Genomic DNA, 17,799 nt, shown 5'->3' on the forward strand with positions numbered 1-17,799 from the left:
AAAGGCTACTTGCGCAAATGAAAATGCCATCGTTCCAAGTAGGACATGCTAAGCAGTCCAAAAATGTATTGAGTTGCTGTTCTGGCACAATATCAAGACCTCAGTTGTTTTGCACAAAGAGTCCCCAGCTCATGAAAAGCTCACAGAGTGCAACAAATTCCTGTCACAGTCTGGGACTAAAAAAGCTCATAAGTGTTGCAGAGTCTCCAGATTAGCAACACCACTGTCAAGGGAAATTTGCCAATTTAGTGGTCACAATTAGAAGAAACTCAGAGTCCTGCACATGGACATATTCACTTTTACATCCAGAACTGCCCATATGGATACCATAAACCATTAATATATTTTAAAATAAACTATTTTTCACTGCTTTAGAAACTACAAATACAGCAACAAGCCCTGAAGTGAAAAAAAGGCTGCAGAGTGGGAAACTTAAACTCAGGAATGTCTATTAACTCTTGAAAGACACCATGAAGGCTTGACTCTTTGCAAGAGAGCGAGCTTTAGGAAATCTAGCTGGTCAGCTTTGAGAAGCCTTTGCTCAGAAAGTTGATCCCTGGTTTCGTATGCCACTTTATATAGGTAGACTTGCCAATGTAAGGTCATATCTAGCTCACAAACTTACCATACCCAGCAGTAGTCCCCTCAGCATTTTCTGTGGTTTTGTGCATACCACCAACCCAAACTTCAATTAGATATGGTACTTGAGTAAGACTGCCCTCTCTCTTACACCAGGATCTATATGGACTGTAATTCTGCTGAAGACAACCTCATTGCACGCCTATAAAAATATAGGAAGGAAGCAGATATATCAGGTTCATTTCATATCCACTCCATTGTGCACCAGGTAGCAGGCTCAGGGCCAGGGCAGCAAGTCACCCCCAGGCAGCTACCTGGACCCTGCCTTGCTTGCCCCCTCTGGCTTCTCAGAGTCCCACCCTGTTGTCTCTCCTGCCATGCCTTGATGTCATGATTGCACAGGGAGGATGCCCATAAAGGGCAGAGGGGGATTGAGTGTTAGGCCCTTGTCTGAGCTGAGGCTCCTGGCCTTGGTCCACTTTACTCTGTCTGGACCTCTCTACCTGATGTCTGCTGTCTCAGGACCATAGGCTTCCAGGCCCAAGACCCCACCCTGCTATCATGGCTCTGGGCCCCTTGGCCTCTTGTCTCACCCTTGCGGCCTCTGGGCTTGCACCTCCTGTCTTTGCTGTCTGACACCACAGTTCTTCCACTAACAGCAGTGCTAGACCCTTCAAAGGGTCTGGGACCTGGGGCCCCTGGCACCCTTCTTTGTTGCCTCTTCTTCCCTTACAGCCACACCCTGGCCTTTGGTATTTAAACACAAATGAAAAGTTTCGAGCTTCTGCTCTCAAACCAATGGTTCTCCATCCTGGGTAAACGCCACACCATGGCAAAAGCTACCCCTTCTCTTTGTCTGCATGTCTGCTGGTTCAGGGGCTTCTTGCAGTTTCCCTGCAGCCTGGAATCCTTCCTCCTTGTCCAGTCAAGCCCTGCTTCCTGCACCCTGCAGGGCTAGACTACCCCCACTGCATCAGGCCCTGGGCTTATATGCATCTCTCTTCATCACTTGACCCACTATTTCCACCCCAGGCGTGTCAATCACTAGCCACAGCTGGGATGGGTGGCCATTTAATTCAAGGGTCCTCTGACACTATCAGTGTGTCCAGGAGGCTGGAGCCAGCCAGCTGCTCCTTGACTCCCACTCTCCTTCAGTGATGCAGGCAGGGGTCCCCATTACAACTGCCTCCTCCCACACCTGCTGTCCTGCATTCTCTGCTTTTTGGTACCACGTGGAAACCATATGTATAGGCAGTTCATTTGTGAAGCACATATTTAATTCTTAAAGCCCTTAGTGATTCTTAGTGATGACAAGTATTATGTACAGGCATACCTCAGAGATATTGCGGGTTTAGTTCCAGACCACCACAATAAAGTGAATATCACAATAAAGCGAGTCACACGAATTTTTTGGTTTCCCAGTGCATATAAAAGTTATGTTTACACTATACTGTAGTGTATTAAATGTGCAATAGCATTATGTCTAAAAAAAATGTACATACCTTAATTAAAAAATACTTTATTGCTAAAAAATGCGAAGTGAGCAAATGCTGTTGGAAAAATGGCACCGATAGACTTGCTTGAGGCAGGGTTGCCACAAACCTTCAATTTGTAAAAAACGCAATATCTGCAAAGTGCAATAAAGCAAAGTGCAATAAAACGAGGTACACCTGTATATTTAAAAAAATATTACTGGTAATGACTATTCTGGTATTATGATAGGAAGCGGTACAAAATGCAGATGGCTGGGGAAGAATTCTGGAAGACAAGAACTCCACTGATAAGTAATTATCACGTTTTCCATTTTTACTTGTTTCACCCAGATGCAGCAAATTCAATTGAAGCTGACCCTGTGATTTCTGGACAGACTGTGGATAAATCAGCTTTCTCCTCATAATCCCATAAACTATAACTATTAAGTACTTTCTCAATTTTGGGAGAATAGTCATAACTGACAAAAAGAGATTCTAGAAATACAGAGTCAGATTTTCAGCCATCTGCACAAGCAGATGGAAAATGGACATGTAATTGTGCACATAGTCCTGATCCAGCAAAATGAATCAATCACTCTGCACACTTAATTAAGGCTTTCAGGGATGGGCCTCAGATTTTATCACGCAGTTATGGTTACTCACTTACTTTGCACCCTTGTTTGTGATGGCAAGGTATTGAGGTCTGGTCTACAATATGCCCACAATCCAAGGTATTCCATTTTGGGCCAAGAGCCACCCAGATTTCCAAATGAACACATGTTTAACTTCAAAATGACAGCAAACTCTTTCATACAAAACTTTGTTGCCGTAGGCGTGAGAGACCACAGCTAAGGAATTCAGACATATGGTTACTAACTGGGTACCTTGGCATTGTCCCTCAGCATTGATCTAATCCTTCAGATGAGGTTTTAGTCTGAGTTTACAACATGTGCATTCTTGAACCTTGCTCAAGTTAGCAACTGTTAAGAATTGCTACAAATCTTTCATCTGTGTGCCATTAACTACAATGAAATAGATATCATAAGTTTGGCAGAACCAATAGAAAGTCGCTAGTATCCAAAGAAACAAAGAACAAAAACAACTTGTCTCCTAAAAAAGCTCAATTTTTTCTCTCAGCTCATCTTACCTGTCCAAGGTACCCACTCTGGGTGCCTATTCATGTGCACCAACGCGTTCTGATTAGTGTTCTAATTAGGATGCTCCAACAAGCTGCATCTCATGTATTCAGGGTTCCACATTTCAAAATGGCCACAGGGGTGTTTTAACTAATCAGTTCAACAAGCTTCAGGTAAAGTGCCTCTGCAGCCATTTTTAAATGCAGGATGCTGAATACACAAGACACTGCAGCATTTTAATTTGAGTGGCTCCTGAGAGCCACTCTAATTAAAACACGCACCCCCTTTCCCTCCCCACACACACACTGGAACATATATATAGGCACCTCATTCTAGTAAACAGGATTAAAAATGCAACAGATGTCCGAAGTCAAGATGGACTTAAACTGCAAAATTCATATCCTGACTTCAAGCACTTCATAGTTTTGAAATATTCACAGCTGGGGCATTATTTCAACCCATTTAACATACACCAAAAATCTGTAAACCTTGATCTTAGCCCTCATAAGCACCAGTCACTGCACAGGCTTGCATCTAGAGCCAGATTTGGATTAAAATCCCCACTACCAACACACCAATACACACACATATTTTTTGGATATTTTAACCTCTCTGTTAGTTCAAACCAATCAAGAATCAGAAGGAAATTATATTTACGTTGTTAGAGGAGAGATGAATGATATTGTTTGAAAAATATTTAACACAGTGCCCAACAAATCTCAAAATTACAACAACATAAGAAACATTTATAATGAGGCCTACAGTTATTTGCTTCTGAGGAATACAAGGATAAAATACCACAAATAATGAGGTTTTTAAAACATAGAAAATAAGTATGAGAAATTTTTATCAGTCAGGAGCAGTGATCACAATGTGCTATCTGCCTGGACTTGAAAGAGGGCAAAATAATGGCTTTATAGGTTCTGTTGGGGAACATTCCTAAGAAAAAGAATTATGTTGAAGATGGCATGAAAGCATTTGTAGAAGAAAAATTCATGCATAACTGAAGCTGGCATCACTGACAAAAGTTAAAGTTAGAGACAACCAAGGGGGAGCTGGATGGACGTGTAAGGAGAGCCTAACTAATAGAGGATTTGGACAGTTAGGACAGGAACAGGCAGTGTTCCCAGGAAAAAAAAAAGAAAGCAAGGAGGGATCATATTATACTGGTGCTGCCAGCTCTCATAATTTTATTCCCTTAATCCTTCTCTACTCTTGTCTTTCCCTTAAAGCCCCAAGTTATTGAAAATAAACATATATTTTTAGACCTCATCGCTGCAAAGAAAAGCTTGAACACATGAACCTACATGTACCCAGTGGCTCAAAAACTAGAAGTTAATAAAAGATCCCAATATTTATCATTGTTTACAATCTTTATGACTTTAAAAGTAAATCTCATTATTATGGGGAGCTGAATTCCTAATGTTTGAGGTTAGCATTATTGAATTGACAGAAGATTGAAAAAAAGATTCAACAACCAGATTCTGCAGCAGTAGTTTTCTTTGACCAGTACTACTTAGTTGAGCAAGTACCAAAATCACTTCTGTAAAACTACACACAAAAATCAATATAAGATTTGTAGAGCCTGACCTAAAATTAAACTGAAACAACGAATATTAATCATATAAAATCATGTTGCTCAAGCTTAGTAACAATGAGACTCAGTCAGACAATCCCTGTTAAAAACTGGTTAAGAAAGTCCTGCCGGTCTCAGTGTATTGGAACGCTGCTTTTTCCAGGAGATGTCTGCTCCCAGCATGAATTATGCAGATGAGAGCTCATTGACATAATGGTTTCAATATTTTCTGTTAAAAACCTATTAAGAAGGAATTTTGTGACTGAGAAGTTCCCTGTTTATGTTTCAGTGGTATAGTATAAATATGTTATAAATCCCTGTTAAATGTTTTCAGCATGTGGAAAACACTGAGTTGGCCTCTGCAGTTGACTTTACAAAATGCCCTCTCTTTGCAAGTCTGGATGCCTTCATTTTCTAGCAGGTACTCCAAGTTTTTTTTTATTTGTCAGAATATAATAATAGCTGAAGACGAGGGAGCAAGTCTTCCACAAGTAATACAGAATTCATTTTCCTGAACCCTAGAAAACAAAATGCTCAGTTGTGAGGAGAGCATCAAGTTCATTAGAGACAGTCTTGACAAAATTTTGTCAAAATGTGAGAAACCTATGTTTCATATTCAAATTAATTCAACACTCCTTACCATTTCAAGGTGTAGAAAACTATCTAACAGGAATTTAAACATCACCACAACTACTGCACATGTCATAGACAGAGCTGGTGGCATTACCTACATTTAATTTTTTTTTCATTCTCACACCTATTTTCAGTTTTTGTTTTTTTAATAACTTCACCAGATAATAGCAGGCTGAAATTGTGTAAGCCAGGAGCCATGTGCTGAATTTGTTTTATTTTTAAAATTTCTGCAAAAAAGGGGTCCATCACTTTTGAGAATGAAATCAGGGTTAAATATATTGTTTCTTTGACATTAAAAAAAATCTTATATCTGTTCCACTAAGAACCTCTAGGGAGCCCATGCTTTTCAGCAAGGAGTCAACATTTTAGTAGGGGATGGCTCTGGTGTCAAGGTTGTGCCTTTTAATGTTCTCAAGAATACTGAAAAATGCCCCAACTTCAGAGTTTCTGAAAACCTAGTTCACACATGTGCAACAGAGACTGGCAAGGGTAGCCCATAACCGTCCATCTGTACTGAGTATGTTCTAGCTCATAGCTGTAGCAGCTGAGCAGGACTTTCACTGCAGATGCTTCTCTTGCCTGCTACACATTCTGTGGTGCCAAATATGGGAAACGAGATTGGGATTGGCTGGTCAACAAAATAGGGACCAGGAGCTTAAGGGGGCTGGAAAGTGAACTAGAGGGAGGAGACAGATGGGGCCTGGAAGCACTGGGAAGGGAAAACTGCAATAACGTGGAATGGGAGGAGGATAAGACAAGACCAGAGCTGGTTGGCATATAGAGGGAAAGACTGGGTTTGCAAGTATGTTAGGACTTAGATAAGGAGCCAGGGCAGAAGGTTTGGAATGAGAAGAAGTGGGAGCAGGGGGAAGAGAGTCAGGGACAAATTGGAGGGGACAGGGCAGAAGGGGTGGAACAAGACACGGGTCTGTGACTATAGAGACTGCCATCCAGAGGCTAGAAGAGAATCCAAGGTTCTTGAGTTTCTCCAGTCATCCACTGTTAGCAAGTACCTGTGAAGCCCACCAGCAAACTGTATGGCAGATCCCCCTACTGGCAACAACCTACTACTTCTATTGGTTACTCCAACAGTACAAATGGCAGAGAAGCTGAAGGTGCTAACCCAGATGATAACGCACCTGGGAGTCATGATGATTCCACATAGTGGAATCCCTACCCACCCGTTTGCTTTACTAACCCAGAGAGTTATGTTCAATTAACAATGCTGAAGGGGTGCTAAGGCTGCAAAGACCAAAACTCAAAAGTTAGGAAGTACCAGAAAGAAGGCTGTCTGTATAGAGGGAGGAGGCTTCTGTACCTTATGCTTGACAAGAAGTGAAACATCTCTGTCTGCCTGGGTGTCTGTGTTTTTGTAAGTTCAGAAGTAGTAAGTTCCTTTGACCTGCCATCTAATTTTTGGATTCTCTGAAATCACATCTTCAAACTTTGCTCCACAGCCAGAAGAGATGGAGACTTACTTTTACTTTTAACATGAAAGCTAAGATTCTTGTCTTGGCCCCTTCCTGAAAGAGCTGGGGCTTCAAGAAAAAACAAACAAACAAACCGGAATATTGTGAGACTTACAATAAAATGGGGAGAATGGGCAGTTTTAAACAAGTCCCCCAAATATCCTTTTCAGAGGTCTTAAATGAGGAGAGCACAATCTATTCCTCTGTATAGATCCACATGTCCCCTCACCCCTATTTCGTCTAGTGGGACCTCACTTTTATTACTGTAAATTAGTTGCAATGGAGTTAAGATAATAGACTGTGTTATTAATAACAAAGAAACAGTTAATCTGCCATGTTTAAAACTTTACATGTAATTCCCCCTTTCCAGACCCTATTTTTGAGTCCCTGCATCCTATAATTGGCCTTTCACAGGCATGTCTGGCTCAGACAAAATCATTATGTTCCATACAGCTCTACCCATTACAGGAAACCTGCATCACCCCTTTTCCCACAAGCACTGACTTTCAAAGGATTATAATAAGATAAAGATTAATAAATTAAATGCCCCAGAGGAAACCTGACATATTCAGCAGCATAGGAGTCAAACTAAATAAAAGAATGGTGAGGCTGTTTTCTCCTTTCTTGAAGACTGTGGGCGGAAAAGGATAAAAGGAACATGTCCATTTTCTGAGCTGAACAGCATACAGTACCAGGAGAGAAGGGGGAAGCTAAGGCTGAGAGACTGCAACGTGCAAATGTCATGAGCTGGACAGTTATTTGCTGACCTTTGCCAAAGAAGCTTTACTATAGTTAAAAGTCACCACATTAAGGCATGTAGTAAGGTAAAAGTATCTCACTGCTATGCTCCCAGCATAAGCTCAATAGGCTGGTCTATATATTTAGAGTGGCAGTGATAGATCACAACCACCAAAAATAAATCTGTCCATGTAATCCATGGTATGATATGTATCTTATTTGCATTCATTAAGTTTGGGGCCAAACTGAGACATTTCTGGCACACCAAAAATTACCCCTGTAGGAAAGTCCCATCAAATTTAATAGAGAACAACATACCTATATGTTTTTGAGTCATTTGGTAGAATTTAGTAGGTAGTACAAATTGATTCTTCAGAAAAAGAAAAGAAACGAAAAAGAAGATATCCCACCTCTGGAGACTCAGACAGCACTTCGGGCCCATCCAATGAGGGATGGCCACCAGTATGAAGTGCTCTGGCTTAAAGGGATTGTACCTCCCCTAAATAAGGGAATGCTGATACCATCCTGGATGACAGACCTGGACATAGCAGAGATGGTCTCTGTCTAAGAAAGCTGGAATTGAGATCTACAGACACCCTTCCCCCCCCAACACACACGCACACACACACACTGCTTGGAGAATCCCTCCTTCTCTGCAACTACACTAAATTCCCCGATGCACAGTCTCCTGAATATGGTGGAGAGTGGAAACAAACACTAGGCCTTACTGGCTAAGGACAGACATTTAAAAAGCCTGAGCCTGAATTGATTCAATCTTTGCAGATTAGTCTAACCTGCAAAGCTTGAACTGATTTGGAGGTGGATAGACATTCCCATAAAGAGTGGCCATTCCCCACCCCCCTGTTGATAACAGAGTACTGAATTACACAGCAAAGAGTTACACAGGCAGTTGTTAGCATTTATCAGCCCATAAAACAACACAAAGCCTCTCTCACTAGTTCAAGCTCTTCTTAAACAACTTTTTCCAAGGCAGGAATGGAAGGACATTACCAGTTACCTGTTGATTGGCTCCAAAAAGCCCTAAGATGACACTGTTCTTTCTGCCTTTGTCCTGTCTGCAACAGCATGGACCATAGCCAGCATGTGGTATGCTAGCTAATGCTGAGAGGTGTCTGTATAAGGCAGAGGGGAGGGGGGAATCCCTGACTGAACAGGGAGTAGAAGAGGGTGGGGGTGAGCAGGAGGAAGCCAGGCAGATGAAACTGTACCTGCAGTCTCTGCCAGACCTGCATCCAGGGAGCAGAGGAGCAGGGCCAGACCTGCTGCACTGAACCAGAGAGCAGAGCCCTACCCAGCAAAGTATCTAGGATGCTGGAAGACTCTGGTTTAACTTAACTTAAAGGGGTCTGGGACAGACATTGCAGTTTGACCCAAATCACTTAAGTCTGATACTACATTCAACCAGGTTTATCTCAAACCGGTTTCAGTCATTTTCAAACTGGTTTATTTGCACTGAACATCTCTTCTGTTACAGGTTTAAACCAGTTTCTGATCACTTAAATCTATGTGTAATGTCCGTCCCTAGACACTGAGACCCTGGATAAGAGTTATCCTTGGCACTGACAGGTGTGTGCTAAGCCAGTGCTCAGGGAATGTGTGGTACTGAGTGAGCTGCAATAGTCGGTTCCAGAGCTGTTGGCATTAGTGATGATGGCCCAGCATTGACAGATTCAATGACAGTTTTCTCACTGTTGGAAAGTTCAAGAAACAGGCACGGAAAGTTCTGCTGACTTGAAGCTGGCCAAAGGCACTAATCCTAGCATTAAAGTCATTTCAGACCGGACAAAGAAGTGCTCTGTTCCTACATGGAAAAAGAGCTCTGACCAAAAAATAAATCTGAAAGGCTGGCTTTGGAAAAGCTTTGAACTAAGCATGCCTATCCTTTTGAGACAAGCATAAACAGGCTTGGCTCAAGGACAACAATCCAGGGAATGGCACGCTGAGGCACATCTGATAGCAGGAATCCACTCACATAACACATGACTTAAACCTGCTCTTTCGGGTGCAGGTCAGAGAGGAGGAGCCCAGAAACACAGCAAAAACCAGGAATTTGAACTGTACAAGGAAAGCAACTACAGTGACCTACAACTGACTTAAACTGGCTGCTGTTGCATAACAATAAGGAACTTGTACTTAAAAACAGAACTCACTCAGTTTTTGGCTAGAAGGGAAGTCCTATATATACAGTGAGCTATGAGTAGGAAGAAATTGGAGACCATATTTAGACTTACAAGCCTGACTCTTCACATTTTGTTCTGGAAGGGGGAGGAAGTCACATGGTCCCAGTAGGTACTTCTTTTGCTTGAAGGTTCCCAGCACTTAGCTGCTTTAGGCGAAGAAGCTCACAAGGGGAAAATGCAAAGGACACCTTGACAAAAACCACTAATTATTGATTCTGTTTGCAATGGGACACTGTCTTGCAGCCAACACTCCCCCACACAGCAAAACAGCTTGTGTTGCCCTAGTCAGCATATATAACGTCAAAGTATAGAATGGCTGCTTGGCATTTGCCTTTACACGAAACCCATTTACTTGTTGTCACTTTGGAAAGTGCTGGAGAATACCCACGAGTAGTATTACATAAAACCAATTTCCATTTGTTCCTTGGCAACCCCCACATCAGTTGTGAAAGGACCCACGTTTACAAGCTGTATGCTGGCCTCCATTTCTTCAGTGTGAGAGTGAGAAAACAGCTGCCTATCACCCAGACAACTCTGCGCAGAGATGCGAGAAAGCTAGGCTAGAGGGATGCTCAGAGAGGCTAAATGATTGTCTCCACGATTTAAAATCTAAACTTTCAAAAGCCCCGTGCTTCATGGAAAGGCAATTAATAAAGAGAGAGGAACAGGAGGACTCAGCCTTGCAGAACCTTACTGAACTGAGCAGTCTTTGCTCATGCTGAAACTCCCACTGGAACCAGCATGACTCCCTACATGACTCACCCTTATTCGCACAGGAGCAGCTTCGCGCTGTAATTTAAGTGTAATTTTTTCCTTTGATAAAATAGCCTCCTTTTTTTGGATGACAGGAGATACTTATTTTTTTTTTATGTTTCTTATGAAATAGACAAAAAAAAGGCTCCTATTTTTTGCTTTTAGTGCCTTTGACATGACTTAAAAAGGTAAACAATCAGAACAGCAGCACACCTACCAGCAGCCTCCAACAGCAATCATGGGGGATTCAGCCGGTGGCAGGAGAGAGTGGGTTTGCAGGGGATAGATAACTTTAAGCTGCAGTTAAAAAAACAACAACTCCAATAGGACAAGAATACCTCATTGATTTTTCACTAGTCTGCAGCAGCAGGAATTCCACTGTGCAGACCCGCAGAAAAAGAGCTTACTCTTACAGCAGTAAGAAAGGAAAATCAATACTCAGCTTATCCAAAATGTTAAATGGGTTGCAGTCATCAATAATTACCCAGAGATACCTACTCTGATTATGAGTATTACTCTTATTACGCGTTTTAGTAGGGCATTACCTTTTTCTTATGCAAGTGAAGCAATAGGAAGGGTGTTATGAGCCTGTCTCTGCCAGGAGACTGACCAGATTCTAGAGTCTCTTCAAAAAAGGCACCATGGGTTGGGAATGGACAGGAAGGAACAGAGTGTTCCCAGAGCTACTGCAGTGCCATGCAAACTTGTTAAGTTACAGTTCACAATTATGCACGCCATTGTAATTTTTTCACCCACCACTTTTACATTTTCCAGTGCATACAGCACACCAGTTACCTATTGTGGTGACAGCTAGGATGCCAGGCATCAGTACATTTAATGTCATTTTAAAAAAAATCAAAAATAGATTGTCAGTAAGTCAGTGAAAAAGACAAGATTATTTAAGAACAAGTCCACCCCCCCCACCATTTTCCTGACTTAACTGGCATCTTTAAAATCTGACCCACCATTCCAGTCTAACTTAGATCAGATGACAGAGCCAATCATTTGTTATTTTACATGAAACTCCACTGAAATTAATGGAGGGTTTCAATTTAGACCTGTGGAATACCTCTGTCTCGCTGTCTAACTTGACTCTCTCAGTTAACTTGTCCAAAATGCTTTCCTGGGCAGCCTATAACTGAAAGCAAACCAGAAGTTGCCACATCTGCTCTACAAGACTCTGGAAGTAGAGACATGGAGAAGATGTTTACATTTGTAACACTTTATTTCATATTGTAGACCATTTGTGATGGCAGTTCCCCTGTAATTATCTATTTGTACGGCACCTACCAGAACTGGATCCCAAAGGTGATGACTACAGGTTACTGTAATCGTGTTATTTGGCACGTATATTGTTGTAGCAGTTAAAGACCTCAAAGAAGTGCTAGGTTCTGTACACATCTAATATAATAAAAGGCTTAGCCTGTCTGTTTGGGTGTCTGTCTGTCCGTAACACTTTTGGGCAACTGTGCATGTGCTGCCAAGAGGGCAGGCAGCAATTGGCTGCCTGGCCCGGGCTGCACATGTCCAAGTCTGAGCCACTGCCAGGGATGTTTGGTCAGCAGCAAACACGCCCCGGCCACCTGGACAGCGGGGCTTCCCCACACCTCCCTGTCTGAAAGCAAAGGGGGATCACAGTGGTGGTGCCCTCCAGCCACACCACCTCCCAGAACAGCCAGAAGGGTAGGGGAGGTGGTAGGCAGGGTGGGAGGGAGGCAGAGACAGGCCAGGGGGTCACAGAGCAGGGGGGGAGAGAATAGAGCAGGGCTAGACCCGGAGTGCTGTGGGGAGGGGGGAGGTAGAGCGGGCCTGGACCCAGAGTGTCAGGGGAAGAGCACAGGGCCATTCGCGGGGCTCTGTCCCCACCTGCCCCTCCCCCCCTCGTCATTCTTAATGGGCAATTTGCTAGTATATAATAACAAACAAAGAAGAAACACAAACTACAAAATACCTCCCAAACATCCTACACAGAGAACCTGATTCTCTTAGCTGTAATAATATTCTACCTCAGATGTTCATGTTGAAATTAAAAATCTTAAAGAGAGTACTTTGAGATCTCTATTTATTTTAGGGACGAGAAAAGCTATTTTTAAATATCTAATTAGTCACATTCAGAAATAATAATAATAGCATTATTAGGATATGAAAATATTATGCAAAATACTAGATACTTCTTCTGACATTATCTTTTCCTTTTCTGTAGATAGACCAGAATTCCATCAAACACTAATTTACCATGTAAGCCCCTTTTTAATATGGTAATTTTACCTCTATTATATAAAGCAATTAAAGGCATAACTCTAGGCATTTTACAGGAGCAAAAAATGTGGTCTCACTATATTAGGAACCTAAAGTAGCTATTAATTACTACAGAAAGCAGATCACAGCTCTGGGTTTTAAATCTCAGGCATATCCATTTGCAGAGCAAAATGTTACTGTCTAAGGTTAGGCCCCATTGAAGCCAGAAGCCAGAGTAGCCACTGCTTTTATTAATAACTAGTTGAACTAGATTGAACAACTTTAAGTAGGAAGGTTGAGCTACGCCAGTGTGTAATAGAAACCTAATGTATTGGAAGAACTCCATGCTCTGATATGAAAAACAGATAGTGCACCAAACTGGTTTAACAGAAGTGTAAAAGTACATAATGTTGCTACTTAGCGCCTGCTTTTTAACTGTATCATGTACCACAATAGCAAACACGTTAGAGACATTTATGGACTTTTTGCCCATTCCCCTTGTCAAGGAGTCAAGGTGATGACTGGGATCTGGGCACAGTGCTAGCTCCACTGTCTTTGTATATAGAAAGGCTTTACGTTTATAAATTTAGGCCCTGTCTGGTACATAGGCACCAACAGGGATGGATTGTTTGACTTAGCTGCTCCTCTAGGGCTTGCACACTCAGGGCCTGAAAACATTAACACCAAAATAAAGCATACACTGCCACAAGCAAATATGTAGGCAACCCGCTAAGGCCTAAGCAAGGCCAGACAGAGAGCACCCAAGGAAAAATGTCCTTCCTCAACCAAAAAGCAACTATAGCTTATAGCAGAAATCAACAAAACTGTGACAGAGTCACTGCAGATGATGTTTAGAGACAAGCCACATCTGCAAGAGGGCACACTCTAGAACAGTGGTTTTCAACCTGTGGTCTACAGACCCCTGGGGGTCCACAGACTATGTCAAAGGGGTATACAAAAGATGACTACAATCTATCAAAAGTATGTGAATACCCACACTTACAATTCAAAGGGGTCCACACCTCCATTCAAATTTTTTAGGGGTTCAAAAATGAAAAAGGTTGAAAACCACTGCTCTAGAAAACAGGTGTAAAAGGAGGAATTAACAAGATGCTGGTTCCCACTGTAAGAAGCAGTAGAAAAATATGTGTTATAGTTGTATACCTTGCAGGGAATAGTCCTAGACAGTCAAGACTATAGTCCCAGCAGGCAGGAGGCCCTACCAACCTTCAGACACTGGGGGCTTGAGGATTCAGTCAAGGCACTTAACCCTGGGTTTCTTCTTTGGATGAACAGGAAACCAAGCCGAAGTCACCAGCTGTCCATTCCTTCTCCAGTGAGCACCCTGCACTATGTGGGTTGAGGTATGGTAGGGAAGAAAACTAAATGCAGTAGTGCAAGACATTGGATGGTCTCAATCCTGCACTACCTGAAGAAAGGAAGAAAAGACTAAGCCATGCACTCATCACTCAGAGCTGTGGGGTTCTTGGTGAAGAGGCCATTCTGCTCCCATTTAAAGTCAAACTGCCAAACTCCCAGTGACTTCAGTGGAGTCAGACTTGGGCTTTAGAAAATTCCTGCAATGGGTAGGTGACCCAACCAAAGCCCACCCACAAGCCTCACTGCAAAGTGATTATAGTCTCATTGCATAGCCTCTGTGCAAATAATCAGGAAAATGACTGGGTGAACACTGCTATCCATAGGCAGATGACATACAAAGAAAATACAGAATGTTTACATACCTGAGTAATAGTATTCATTTGTCCTTATCTGGTTTCCTGTTGAGCATTCCTCTTTGCTGCCTTGACTGCTAGCTACTCCAGGCTGCATGATTTGCTGTTCTCTATGCAAGACACTGGTGGCAGTTACTGACTCTGGTGCCTTTTTACTTGCTAGCTCCTGTCCTCACGTTTCTGGTGATGCAGCAGTGATCAGGTTGATTGTTATAGTGCATCCAGTTGAATGCCTGGGCAAATAGGATGGTAAATATATTATGCATGTGTCTATAGCTTTGCTTGAAGGCCTGTTTATAGCATTAAGGTGAAGTTAAGTGCACTGATAATATCCACCAGTCACTTTTTCAGCTAGTAAAGGTCACAGGGCTACCTGTAAAAAAGCTTCTGAGATCTGACTGCCTCCCTCCTTCTCAAGTTTATATTTGCAACCTCTAAGCATAACTCAATTTGTAGGCAACTGTAACATTTCTTTCTCAATTCTTTGAAGTGAAATTATTAGTGTAAACAAACTTGGAAAGTTAAGGTTTTCTGTGTATCCAAAGAACAAGTCTAGAATGGCAAGGGACAGGCCAAGGTTTCTGCTCTTTGGGACACATGCACCCCCCGCTTTTCTTCTAGCAGTGAGAGACTAGGAACATTAATCATAGCTAGGGTGGCCATCATAGAGGACAGTCCGGTTGTCCTCTATCCTCTGTTGATACAAAACTGTATGCTTTTATGTCCTCTATTTTTCACCAGAAGACATAAAGGCATCCGGTTTCATATCAACAGAGGACAGAGTAGCAGAAAACCAAAATGTCCTCTATGATGGCCACCTTAGTCACAGCCCATTAGTAGGGTGGAGACTGTTGCTAAGCAGAGATGAAGCACAGAGAAGCAGCTCCAACCTGAACATTGTAAAACTCACCAAATACAGGCAGTCCTCAACTTACAGCGTTTCGACTTACGGCGATTTGCACTTACGGCGCTCCGCCATTTACACCCATGTTATTACTTACAGCACTGGATCCTCGCACTTATGGCACTATAGGGAAATTTACAATGAGAAAAAGAGGGCAGCAAAACAAACATCCCTGGATCAGTTTCTCAAAAAGCCATCAAGTGGCCCTAAGTCTCCCCAAAATCTCCCCAAAGAAGCCCTTCTGAATTCCATAACCCTGATGAAGGTGTTCCTTCACCTTCTCATTAAATAAAATTGTATATGATTAGTTACTGTATTGCCCTGTTTAATCAATTTATATACAGTACAATTTAGAAAGCTTTGTACTGTACAGTGTATATAATTTATAGTTGATTAAATAGTTGATTTAAATATGGTATTTATGGTCATTTCTATTAGAAATTGGGCATCAGGCCCTTGGTCAGGAATGTAACCCCCTATTATAACATTGTTTCTATGGGAAAATCAGATTTGACTTACATCGTTTCGACTTACAACGCCTTTTCCAGGAACGTAACCCGCTGTAAGTGCAAGGACTGCCTGTGTAACACAAAGTGAAGTTGTATTCTCCAAGACTTCAGGGACTTTGCTACCCAGTTTTGCACAGGTAAACAGGAAACATCCAGCCTGGCTGTTAGAGGTAAGGGAAAAATTAAATAGCTGCATCTTCCACGAGTTCCAGAAGTCTGGTTACCACTGGTCACACTGCCCCTTGGAAATACCAGTCAAAGAGAAAGGTGATACTGAAAACTTGTTAAAGAAGATACTTTGCCTCAGAGTACTGAGATGGACTCTCCCAAACCCTGCCTTCTCAGAGGCAAAAGTAGAACTAGTTCCTGGAAAGCTATCAGCCAGATTTTCAAATCTTTCCAGAAAGGAGCAGATATGATGTGGAATCTGAACTTAAAAAAGCAAAGAAGGTTCAAGCAAGATGTATAGACCTGCAAAAAATCACTTAACAGAAACAGTTATTTGCAGAGAGAAAAACTGGAAACACAAGAACTAAAGCAGAGGGAAGCAAAAAGAGAATAGGCCAGATGCTCAACCCTACTCTGACCCCTTTGCACTACACAGGATCAGAGGGGTTGAAAGGTGGCATCATAGTACCTCCTCCTCGCTCCTCTGACATTTCATTGATCATCTTCAGCTGAGGTTCTGTTTCAACATCCATATCTTCTGAATTCCTGACAGCAAGGAAAGGAGCTCAGACAGACTTGTCTCTGAATTTGTGAAACTGGACGCCACAGACGCTCCCAAATAAGCAGAAATGGGTCATAGGTCTTTACATTAAAAACAAAGAAGAAAAAGAAATGGTGAAATAGGAGTCATTCTCTCACTGATATTTTAATCTAATACAATTGACCAGTAGAGAAATTTGAAAGCAGACACAACTATAAAGGCATCTTCCCTGACCCGAGCACTATAACACAAGCCCATTGGCATGCCTGCACCTTTTAAACGGGCACCTGATGAAGTAATGGTGGAAAAAACAATATTATCCCCCCCAAAAATTCTGAGTTAGTTATGAAAAAAACCCTATTTCTTAAGAGATATTAGTCCATTGAAGGCCTTGATGATAAAAGCTGTTAAGTCAACTGTTTAGCGCTCTTGAATTTCAGAAGAGGAAGTCACAGGGCTCAAGTGCCTATATACTAATGCTAGGAGCATGGGGAACAAGCAGGATGAACTAGCGCTCCTGGTTGCACTAAACGACTACGACTTAGTGGGGCTGACGGAAACCTGGTGGGATTCATCCCACGACTGGGCGGTACATATTGAGGGCTATAGATTGTACAGAAAGGACAGAGTGGGGAAAAGGGGGGGAGGGGTTGCGCTCTATGTTAAGGAGCAATATACATCAACCCTCATCAAGACAGAATCAAAGGATGAGGAAGTAGAAGGACTGTGGGTTAGGCTAAATGGGGGGCAAGGAGAAAAGGATTTGGTGGTAGGGGTCTGCTACAGACCCCCACATCAAGGGGAAGAAATAGATTTGGGGCTCCTGAGGCAACTCTCGGAGACCATAAAAGCTAAAGAGGCGGTGGTCATGGGGGACCTAAACTACCCGGACATCTGCTGGGAGACACAGACAGCAAAGTCCCACCGCTCACGCAGGTTTCTAACCTGTGTACAGGACCTCCACCTGACGCAGGAGGTACATGGTCCCACTAGGGGGAATGCCTTACTGGATCTGGTATTGGCAACGGGGGATGCCATAGTAGGCGACCTACAGATCGGTAGCCATCTGGGGGACAGTGATCACCTAAAAGTACAATTCAACATAAGGCGTCGAGTGGGTAAGGTAACCAGTAGGGTGAACGTGCTGGA

At 42.5% G+C, this 17,799-nt stretch overlaps 1 protein-coding gene across 1 annotated transcript in view; it reads right to left on the reverse strand.

Moving 5' to 3' along the window:
- CCDC112 (coiled-coil domain containing 112) overlaps positions 1-17,799 on the reverse strand; it is a 111,428-nt gene that overhangs the window by 77,090 nt on the left and 16,539 nt on the right. Inside the window, exon 2 of the mRNA XM_090038400.1 lies at positions 14,538-14,761. Within this exon, the coding sequence (XP_089894526.1) occupies positions 14,538-14,555 (18 nt within the window). The 5' untranslated portion in view covers positions 14,556-14,761. The remainder of the gene's footprint in view (positions 1-14,537; positions 14,762-17,799) is intronic.

The sequence above is a fragment of the Crocodylus siamensis genome, chromosome 3 (assembly GCF_052110815.1).
Source record: "Crocodylus siamensis isolate JL-2025a chromosome 3, ASM5211081v1, whole genome shotgun sequence".
NCBI lineage: Eukaryota > Metazoa > Chordata > Crocodylia > Crocodylidae > Crocodylus > Crocodylus siamensis.